Here is an 11,314-nt window from a genome sequence, read left to right on the forward strand (position 1 = left end):
CAAAAAATTTACATTTTCACTCAAACTTAATTTCTTTCTCTTTTCATGTAAATCCTACTGCTAAGATGAATGATTCTAAAAAAAAAAAAAAACAACTATTTTATAGAGCAAAAAAGAGCAAAAACATTTCTAAAATTAAGCAATTTCCTATTAAAATTGCTTAATAAACATTTCTTTTGTTAATGGTAAATGGTAAATGGCCTGTATTTATATAGCGCTTTACTAGTCCCTAAGGACCCCAAAGCACTTTACATATCCAGTCATCCACCCATTCACACACACATTCACACACTGGTGATGGCAGCTACATTGTAGCCACAGCCACCCTGGGGCGCACTGACAGAGGCGACAGAGGTTTATTTTTATTTTATTAGCATTTTCCTTAAATGTGTTAAATATATATTTTCTCATCTAAATGTCCACTGAGCTGTGAGCCAGAGGGCGGTAATGCGCCTTAACATTGGTTGCCAACCAAGAAGAAGAAGAAGCTGTGAGCCAGGAGGGAGGGGGTTAGTGAGTCCTGAGTGATTCGCTTACGCTTATGATTCAGCACAGGAAGGGAGGGGGTAAGTAGCTCAAATGTGCTGTTAGCATGTTAGCAGAGCGATGCTACTGTGAACCGAGAAGCTATTTTCTTGATGTGAGCTTCTACTCAGGGTTTTTTCTTCCAGTTCAGAGCAGATTTTTTTTTGTTAAGATACTGGATGTTGTGTTTTTCTCCACAATTTTAATTATAAGCTAGATACATTGCTGCTAACAGCAACAGGGATGAGTCAGTGAGTCAGTTGGGCCTGTGAATCATGATTCATGAGTCAGTAAAGTGATTCTCGAGTATTGAACGATTTGTTCATGATTCGCGCATCACTAATCACTACTGTCCAGTCTCTGAGGTGACAGCACTGCTGTGGCTCCTACAGCTTCATGCACAGCCTGCAGAGCTGATGGAGTCTGCTCTCAGCTGCACAGCAGTGAACACCAGCAGCACCACCCGTTAGCTCACAGTGCTCCCTCTGCTAACAAAGGACTGTGGGCTTCCTGTACCAACTGACAGGATCCAGCTCTGCAGACAGATGGTAACACATCACCGCAGCACAAATAGCACAGGTCTAATATATGCACGCACGACTCGGTGTGAATGTGACCTTTAACCCTGATGACCGCAGTGTGCGGGTTGGTGTATTTCACAGTCAGTGGCTAACGTTTGGTCCTGCATGCTAACTGATAACCTTCCTGGAAGCTGAACAGCGTTTGTTTAATTCACCCTCAGCGTGACTGAAGGCTCCCACTGAACATGCTCTTTGTTCCCAGTGACCACATGTTCACCCACGTGGCGCACACACTCTTCTTTTACATGACCTCAGTCACATGTTTGTGTTTGCCTCTTACTTTGTAAAACACACAGGTTGCAGCTGTCTCACTGTCGACTTACTTTGTACTGATTCATTAAAGATTCATCCAAGCTCTGTGGTTTCTAATAATTCTGGAAAGGTTATTGTTTGATCTGTGTTTCTGTCCTGATTATTACGAGGTTCAGTAAGTTCTCAACCAGTGTCGGTGTTGATGTTGGTGCTGTTCTCCTGAGGCGCTGTAACACTGAGTCATTGGTCCAAGCTGTTAGAGCTGAGGGTGTGTAATGTTGGTGAAACATGGAGTTTTATTGTGGTGATCTTGCTGTTTGCATGCTTGTTGTTCAATGTCTGTCCAGGGCTGAGTTTGCTCTGTGGGGCCGATAGGTTGGTCAGGAAGTAGCTCTAAGGTCCTTTAAGACTTTGTGGGATTTTGTAGTGTTTTCAATTTCATTTGTGGCAGGAAAACATAATTTTTATTAATCAACCCAGAGAATTAAACCATGTTGATGTTGGACGAGCTGGGATATTTGAAATAGGCAATTATAACTCATAATTATATTTTAATAATAGGCATTTGTTACGTAATGTGATTTATCTGATTATGTTTGTGTGTCTGAGGATGTTGGGATGACTTATAGTTTCCATTTTGTTTTTAGATTTGCTACAGAGCTGATTTTTTTTTCTATTTATGTCAGTGCGCCTCAGGGTGGCTGTGGCTACAATGTAGCTTGCCATCACCAGTGTGTGAATATGTGTGTGAATGGGTGGATGACTGGATATGTAAAGCGCTTTGGGGTCCTTAGGGACTAGTAAAGCGCTATATAAATACAGGCCATTTACCAGTTTACCATAAATAGAACCTGTTTACAAGGTTCACGATTCCTGGCATTCCCTCTTCAAGTGTGGAAACAATATAATTGCACATAAGATAAAGTGTCAGGAGTGAGCAGCAGTACAGATTTGAGCAGTACAAGATTAAAAGTGGCAGTTAGTACAGTACAGTACGGAGAATGAGGTTTTGTTTTTTTTTGTGATTACTGATAAAGTGAGTGACCAGTGCAGAATGTAGAATGTACTTGAGCAACTTTAGGACAGCTTCTGTGTGCATCCTGTGGTGTGTAGTGTGTGAGATGTGGTTCAGGTGTCGTATGGCTTGGTGGTAAAAACAGTTTTTAAGTCTTGTAGTCTAAGCAGACAGACTCCTGTAACGTCTGCCAGATGGTAACAAGGAGAACTGCTGATGTGCTGGGTGGCTGTGGTCCTTGATGATGCTGTGTGCTTTATGGTGGCACCGCTGGAGATAAATGTCCTGAATGCAGGGCTCGCAAAATTTCAAAATCCCTGGTAGCCCTTCGGGCAGGGACTCTTCAGTTTTTGGTAGCCCAAAATAAATTTAAGTAGCCCGAATAAAAAAGGTAGCAATTTTTTGATTGATGTTTTGTTTCCCGTTTTGTTTACTTTACAATATTATACATTAAAGTATAAGATTGTAAAGGAAACAAAACATTAATCAAAACAATTGTTGAAACACAAATTACAACATTGTATAAAAATTACAATCATCAACTTAAATACTTGGTTCTAATTGAATAGACATTTCTATGAACTTGTAAAAACTGTGTAGGACATGAATCAGTCTCTGTCAGATCCTGAATTTGAAATTTCCACTGAAGTCACGGGTAAGAGGCAAGTGGAACCAAGATCGAGGACGTTTGCTTTTTGAAGTTTGCAAAGACTGCTAAATTTTCCCAGTGGTAGTTCACTCTTTGCAACATAGTACGCTGTTCCTTTTGCAATTGGTGTTTGTTCTGGGAAAGATATTGCAGACTGAGCAATAATGCATTTCTTGCATTTCTCATGGGTTCTAATGGGGGCCTTTCTTAAAATGACTGGTCCCAGTAACAAAGGCGCTTGTCGACTCAGAAATCGAGGGAAAACCAACAACACATCCGGCAGAACATTATGTTATTTACACGGGTGCACATAAGTGGTCCGCATGTGCGCATTCACTGTCAAAATAAAAGACGCGCACCAGATAAGAAGTTGCAACGTGCGTTTGCGTCCATATAAAAGGCAGTGTTTTTGTCCGCTAGAGTGGGATTTTCACGGCACATCCTGCACCACGTCTCTGTGCGTTCATCATTTATTTGAAGCCAGCTCACCTCCTGCAACTACTTGTCCGAGAATACGTGCTTCTTTTGTGGTTCGGACTCCTTCTGACATTTCTTTGGAGGTGGAGGAACATCACAGTAATTGCTTAAAGGAGCTTCTTCGACATCTTTAAGAGTTCTAAACAAATGTCTGTCCTCCAGAAAATCTTACAGTGGGGCAAAAAAGTATTTAGTCAGCCACCGATTGTGCAAGTTTCCCCACTTAAAATGATGACAGAGGTCAGTAATTTGCACCAGAGGTACACTTCAACTGTGAGAGACAGAATGTGAAAAAAAAAATACATGAATTCACATGGTCGGATTTGTAAAGAATTTATTTGTAAATTAGGGTGGAAAATAAGTATTTGGTCACCTCAAACAAGGAAAATCTCTGGCTCTCACAGACCTGTAACGTCTTCTGTAAAAAGCTTTTCTGTCCCCCACTCGTTACCTGTATGAATGGCACCTGTTTGAACTCATCATCTGTATAAAAGACACCTGTCCACAGCCTCAAACAGTCAGACTCCAAACTCCGCCATGGCCAAGACCAAAGAGCTTTCGAAGGACACCAGGAAAAGTATTGTAGACCTGCACCAGACTGGGAAGAGTGAATCTACAATAGGCAAGCAGCTTGGTGTGAAAAAATCAACTGTGGGAGCAATCATCAGAAAATGGAAGACATACAAGACCACTGATAATCTCCCTCGATCTGGGGCTCCACGCAAGATCTCATCCCGTGGGGTCAAAATGATCATGAGAACGGTGAGCAAAGATCCCAGAACCACACAGGGGGACCTGGTGAATGACCTGCAGAGAGCTGGGACCAAAGTAACAAAGGTCACCATCAGTAACACACTACAACGGCAGGGAATCAAATCCCGCAGAAAAAAAACAAAAAAACAAACAAAAAAAACCAATCGTAAGTACTCAAACAATAGTATGTACAATATATACAGGATAGCAGCATTAATATAATGCTGCTATGATCACTCACCAATCAGTGCTGTCGCTCTCTATACACAGTTCTATACACAGTTCTATACACAGTTCGCGCGATTGCAAAGTGAAAGCAAAAAACAAGCGCAAATTCAAACGCGATTTCAATATGTCACATATTGACAGTGGCTCACCGATGCCAATGACATAATTACCCAGCTACATTTCCGAAAGAATGCAAAAGCATTGACATATATTTTTCCTTCCTACGATAGGCCGATGGGCAGGGCAGAGATAGATTTTGGTAGCCCGACTGGAAAAATCGCTAGCCCCGGGATGTTGGGCTAGCGATTTTGCGAGCCCTGCCTGAATGGCAGGAAGCCTCATGCCAGTGATGTGCTCTGCTGCCTTCACCACCCTCTGTAGTGATTTTCAGAAAGTAGAGTCGCTTGTGAGCTTTCCTGATAGCAATGTCTGTGTGAAGGGTCCAGGAGAGATCCTCAGTGATGTAGACTCCAAGGAATTTAAAGTTGGTGACACTTTCGACCTCGACACTGTTGATGTTGATGGACTGGTGTTCCCTGACTGGTCGTTTCTGGTAGTCCACTATCATTTCCCTTGTTTTGCTGATGTTGAGAGTCAGGTTATTTTCCAGACACCACTTGTACAGCGCTGTCACCTCCTCTCGATAGGCCATCTCATCGTTGCCTGTGATGAGGCCTGGTTGTGTCATCCGCAACCTTGATAATGGTGTTGGACTTATGTTTAGCAACGCAATCGTGTGTGTGAACAGGGAATAAAGGAGGGAGCTAAGCACACATCCCTGTGGCATTCCTGTGTTTAGGATGTGATGAGGAGGTGTGCTTACCTGCTCTCACGACCTGGGGCCTGTTCGTGAGGAAGTTCAGAATCCATCTGCAGATGGGTGTTCCCAGCCCAAGGTCGACGAGCTTCGAGGCAAGTTTTGAGGGGATGATGGTGTTAAAAGCCGAGCTGTAGTCGATGAAGAGCATTCTTGAACATGTTTTTTTTTTTCCAGGTGAGTGAGGTTGGTGTGCGTTGTTAGGGCGATGGCATCCTCTGTAGTTAGGCGAACTGAAGAGGGTCCAGCCTGTCAGGGAGGGAGAAGCAGATGTGACCTTTGACTAGCCGCTCGAGGGACTTCATAATGACAATGTCAGTGCAACAGGGCGGTAGTCATTCAGACAGGAGACCGCTGATTTCTTTGGGACAAGAATGACAGTGGATGTTTTGAAGGATGTGAGGACCACTGACTGTCTCAGGGAGAGGTTGAAGATGTTGGTGAACACCCCTGCCAGCTGGTCGGCGCACGCCCTGAGAACCCAGCCTGGGATGCAGTTATAGCCTCACTGTCCTCCTGAGGGTAGAGGATCTGCTCCTTGTTGTCTTTATATGCGTCAGGATTCCCTGAGGTAAAGACAGAGGTTCACGCCTTGACCTTAGTATGATTGTCTTTAATTACCTAGACTTTCTGATTTGTATATTTGCAGACGGTGGTTTTGGTGATGATATCGTCTATAGATTTATCAATATATCCAATGACAGAGTCTGTGAGTTCATTGATGTTGCTATGAGCGGCATTCTCAAATATCTGCCAGTCAGTTGTCTCAAAGCAGTCCTGGGGAGGGAAACAGTCTGTGATATAATGTGAGCCACCTTCATCTCAGCTGACCTCAGAGAGTTGATTCTGTTCATCTGGACATTTTCCGTGGGAGAAACATTTTGGACACACAGGTCACGCTGATGTCTGACTTTAAAAATGTATGATTTCATAAAACAGTTGTACTGAGTAAATTACTGAGAAAGTGTTCCTCTAACTGGTTTAAAGCGGATTGTGCTAAAATGACATGAAGACATGAAATGAAATAACCTTTGCCTTAGTTCAACCGGGATGAAAGGTTGGAGATGGTAAATGGTAAATGGATTGGTTCTTATATAGTGCTTTTCTACTCTATCTGAGCACTCAAAGCGAGATGGAGTGGATGATAAGGTGTAGCTAGATATCGCTGGATCTCATGTGAACAGAGAGATCGGATTAGGGCTGCAACGATTCATTGAGTACTTCGAATAAGTGGAGTACAAAAATTCTCCACAGAAATTCTTTGATGCTTCATTTAACAAACTGGACTGGACTCATAACTCAGACGCCCTCTACAGGAAAGGGCAGAGCAGGCTGTACCTGCTGTGGAGACTCAGGTCGTTTGGAGTAGAGGGCCCACCCCTGAAGACCTTCTATGACTCTGTGATGGCCTCAGCCATCTTCTATGGTGTGGTCTGCTGGGGCAGCAGCATCTCTGCTGGGGACAGGAAGAGACTGAACAGGCTGATCAGAAGGGCCAGCTCTGTTCTAGGATGCCCTCTGGACCCAGTGGAGGTGGTGAGTGACAGGAGAAAGGTGGCTAAGCTGTCATCCCTGTTGGACAACATCTCCCACCCCATGCAGGAGACTCTGACAGCACTGAGCAGCTCCTTCAGTGGGAGACTGCGGCACCCACGGTGTGGGACGGAGAGATTTCACAGGTCTTTCCTCCCCACTGCTGTCAGACTCCACAATAACGACTTTTGCAGCTGATCAAACCCTCACATGTGCAATAAGACTACTATATGTGCAATTCTTCTTCTGACGAAGTTGTATTTTTGTATTTTCCCACTCAGTTGTATATAGTATTTGTATTTATATTTTATTCCATTGTATTTTATTGCATTCCAGTGTTTTCTAATTTCTGCTACATAACTTTGCACTTTTTCTGTAACAAAACAAATTTCCCACCTGTGGGACTAATAAAGGTCATCTTATCTTATCTTAATGGATGGCTCTGTAGCATTAAATGATGTAAACGTGTTTCACCCACATGTGCGACTACAAACAGACCTGCAATAGAAATGCATTTAGGAGTAGCGTGTGAATATAAAGTGTAACCACATCAGGCCCACGCAGCCCGCAGTTTTAAACAAAAACAATGATAACACAACAGCACTCGACTGGGCATACATTGGAGCTCCTCGAGGCATTTTGGGTCGGTTCATTTTGATTTTGCTGTACCTGTCATGGTCCTGGGTTGGTGACCAGTGTTTAGTGTTGTTCTCTGGATACGTCCACGTCGGATTAGGCCAGCACATCCTCGTCCATCCGCCAAATCACACCGATTTTGGCCATCCACCAAACTACATTGATGCCCACAATCCTCCAAACCACACCAACGATGGCTGCCATCCAAGTCACCTGAAGCTCTTTGTCTCCGTCATCTTCTTCATTGGGTTCCAGAAAAGGCCCTCCTTTGCCATCGTCGTACTCAGGATCTATTGGCCAAGGATCTTCGCCATCAAAGGTGGCCTCCTGAACTGTAGCGTTGTCGCCTCTTCCCACGTGGTCGACCTCCGGAGCTGCTTCCAGTACGCCGCCGCTGCTTTCCGCAAGGTTGGCCTCCAGACCCACTTCGCCTTCGCCCCTACCACTTTCCACGCGGTCGGCCCCTGAACTGTATCTGCACTGCCGCGGCTTTCTGGACTATTTGTTTTTCTTTCTGGTTCCGTTCCTGTGTTTTCATCTGTCTGTCTGTCGCATCGCACCATCATGTTCCCTCATAGTGCTGTGTGTTTCCTCCATGCATCTTGTGATTCCCAGTTCGAGTTTCCCAGTTTCTGCTGTAGTTCATTGTTTCTAGTTTTTGGTCAGTTTTCTCGTGTTAATGTTCGGGTTTCGTACAGCCACTAAAGCTGCCTCCCTTAGTTACTCCTTGGGCCATGTGCACACTAATGCCTTTTCGTTTGAAAACGTGTCTTTTCTCTCCATTTTGGCCTTCCGTCTACACTGAGACAGTGTTTTTGGTCAAGGAAAACTGACCTTTTTGAAAACGCTTTCCAAAGTGGATACATTTGAAAACGCTGGTTTTGCATCGCAGTGTGCCCTGCGAAAACGCAGGCCTTTTGAAAACGATGACGAATTTTAGTCATGTGATGCATTCATGTGACCAATTCAACCAAGATGGCGGACGGCATTGTACAGCAGTTATTTTGTTTGCTCTCAATTTTGACAGCCATATCAAAGATTAATATCAGTTCGGACATGCTCCAGATAGCTTTTCCTCAAATTCTTTAATTCTCACTCACTTTTGCAACTTTGTACTTTTGTGTTACTTGCAGCAACTCCACCTCATTGTTAGTCCATTTAAAAAACTTGATGCTTTTCCTAGACATTTCAAAGAGCCGGAAAGTAAATAAACGGCAGACAGAAATAACACAGGTCGAATCATCTTACGTTTCACGCATGCGCAGTACAGCAAAGTAATTGTTTTTAGTCGTTTTAGTGTGGATGCACAACTGTTCAAAACTGATTGAAAACAATAGTGTGGACGTTTTCAGTTTTCAAATTTGTCCAGATTAGTGTAGACGTAGCCTTGGTTTCCCGTGAGTCCTGCATTTGGGTCTTTCATCCTTCCTCCCACACAGTTTATCAACACCTGCCAAATGACTGAACCAGACTTGTTGCTGGCCCTGGAGATCAACACACCACTGCCTAACAACAGGCTTGCTGATATGCAAATTGACAATTGATCAATACCAATGAGTAATGCATCCATATTAAATAAAAATATGCAGCTTCAGAGTTCAATATCTTTATGGTCTAAAGGTAACTGCCAGCAAGTGTTTGGATTGTGTTTGATTATCAATGATGATCTTTTCCATCCCAACAGGAGGAGATGGAGGAGCAAAGGAAGAGTTTAGAAATTGATTCTCCACAAGCGGTGAGGAGACAGGTTCATACACATGCTAACATGAATTCAGTGACATTGTCTCAGGACTGCAGGTTCACAGATTAGTTTCTGTCACTACAGGAACAAAGAGGAAAAAATGGCCAGAGACCTCAGCACTGCAGTGGGCCTGACAAAGCTCACCCACCAGCCGCAAAGGGAAACAGAGTGCATCGTTGTGTCGTCTGTGGAAAGGCTTTCGCCAAGATGGACCACCTCAGAAGACACCAACGCATCCACAGTGGGGACAGACCCTTCATCTGTGAGCAGTGTGGAAAGGGTTTTACTCAGTCGAGTGATTTAAAAAAGCACCAGCTCATCCACAGTGGGGTTAAACCATTCAGCTGTGAGCAGTGTGGGAGGTGTTTTATTCGGAAGAGTGATTTAAAACAGCATCACTTCGTCCACAGTGGGGTTAAGCCATTCAGCTGTGACCACTGTGGAAGGGGTTTTACCTGCGTTAGTAAGTTACAGAGACACCAGCTCATCCACAGTGGGGTTAAACCATTCTGCTGTGGTCAGTGTGGAAGGAGTTTTAATGAGATGAGTGATTTAAACAGTCATCAGCTCACTCACAGTGGAGTTAAACCATACATCTGTGATCAGTGTGGAAAGGCGTTCACTTGCATTAGTAAATTAAAACGACACCAGGTCACCCACAGTGGAATTAAAGCATTTGTCTGCGGCGAGTGTGGAAAGGCTTTTACAGAGAAGGGTGATTTGAAAAGACACCAGTTTGTCCACAGTGGGGTTAAACCATTCACCTGTGAGCAGTGTGGAAAGTCTTTTACTTGCCCGAGTAAATTAAAAACACATAAGCTCATCCACAGTGGAATTACAGCATTCACCTGTGAGCAGTGTGGAAAGGGTTTTGCTTTCAGTGGAATCTTAAAGAAACACCAGCTGATCCACAGTGGGGTTAAACCATTCAAGTGTGATCAGTGTGGAAAGTGTTTCACTCGCAGGGATGATTTAAAAACACACCAGTTCACCCACAGTGATGTTAAGCCTTTCAGCTGTGAGGAGTGTGGAAAAGGTTTTGTTAGCCACAGGAGCTTAAAAAGACATCAGCTCATCCACAGTGGGGTTAAAGCATTCATCTGTGGGGAGTGTGGAAAGGCCTTTACTGAGATGGGTGAATTGAAAAGACACCAGTTTACCCACAGTGGGGTTAAACCATTCAGCTGCGATCAGTGTGGAAAGTGTTTTAGTCAGAAAGGTGATTTAAAAAATCACCAGCTCCTCCACAGTGGAATTAAACCATTCAGCTGTGGTCAGTGTGGAAAGGCCTTTACGCTGATTACTAACCTACGGAGACATCAGCTCACCCACAGTGGGGTTAAACAGTTCAGCTGTGGTCAGTGTGGAAAGGGCTTTACTCATAAAAGATACTTAATAAACCATCTGCAAACCCACTCTGGACATAAGCAGTAAATGTGTGACGTCTGTGGAGAAGCAGCCTAAAACCAAAGCATGGACACTCCACAGTGGCATCCATCGTCTGCCTTTTATCCAAATTATTGGAGTTCTGAAGTAACACTGTAACCAGAGAGACCCTCAAATCCCTCTCTATGGTAATAACATCATCGTATCATTTTAAAATCTTTTGATTCATAAAATGTTATTAAAGAATGAACAGTGGGGTGCTGGGATCGCCACTCCTTGCTTTGTACACTATTCTTACTGCTTTCTTTTAAACATACTGAGTTTGTCATTGTTTTATGTTAATCCCCCCCTGTTGACCCAGTAGAGCAAGTATGGAGCTACATACAAACAGTACAGTTTTTAAAGACAATCCATATTTACAAGTCCTCTTTGTGTAATAAAGTTTTTTTCTTAGAAAAAAAACTGTTAAGATGTGTTTCATGGGGTGGGGGTGGGGGGCAACTTCATTTACAATCTAACAATACACCTATGAACTTTAGTTTTGGATCCATCATCAGTTTCAACATTGTTTATGCTGAATTTACTATTATGATTTATTGGTTGATTTCCAAATGGATAGTGGATGTTCTTAAATTTTATAATAACCCATTTATAAGAAACAGTTTTTATACCTTTACAGTACCCAGGAGCTGATCCAGGATTTCCTCACTGACAAACACAG

The 11,314-nt window shown here is 43.4% G+C and overlaps 1 protein-coding gene across 2 annotated transcripts; it reads left to right on the top strand.

The window, feature by feature from the left end:
• The first annotated feature begins 530 nt into the window (after window positions 1-530).
• LOC146558998 (uncharacterized) lies at window positions 531-11,064 on the top strand. 2 transcript variants are annotated; one of them, XM_085247271.1, is made up of 3 exons: window positions 531-566; window positions 9,151-9,201; window positions 9,292-11,064. In XM_085247271.1, the coding sequence occupies exons 2-3, from the start codon at window positions 9,157-9,159 to the stop codon at window positions 10,639-10,641; spliced, it is 1,395 nt and encodes a 464-aa protein (XP_085103397.1). In that variant the 5' UTR covers window positions 531-566; window positions 9,151-9,156; the 3' UTR covers window positions 10,642-11,064. The 2 variants fall into 2 exon arrangements, with proteins under 2 accessions (XP_085103397.1, XP_085103396.1); XM_085247270.1 differs by lacking the exon at window positions 531-566 and adding an exon at window positions 575-1,073.
• The last annotated feature ends 250 nt before the right edge of the window (window positions 11,065-11,314 follow it).

This window comes from Mchenga conophoros, linkage group LG15, assembly GCF_057382185.1.
Source record: "Mchenga conophoros isolate Kocher_MC1m ecotype Shallow Benthic linkage group LG15, M_conophoros_male_GT1.1, whole genome shotgun sequence".
Lineage (NCBI taxonomy): Eukaryota > Metazoa > Chordata > Actinopteri > Cichliformes > Cichlidae > Mchenga > Mchenga conophoros.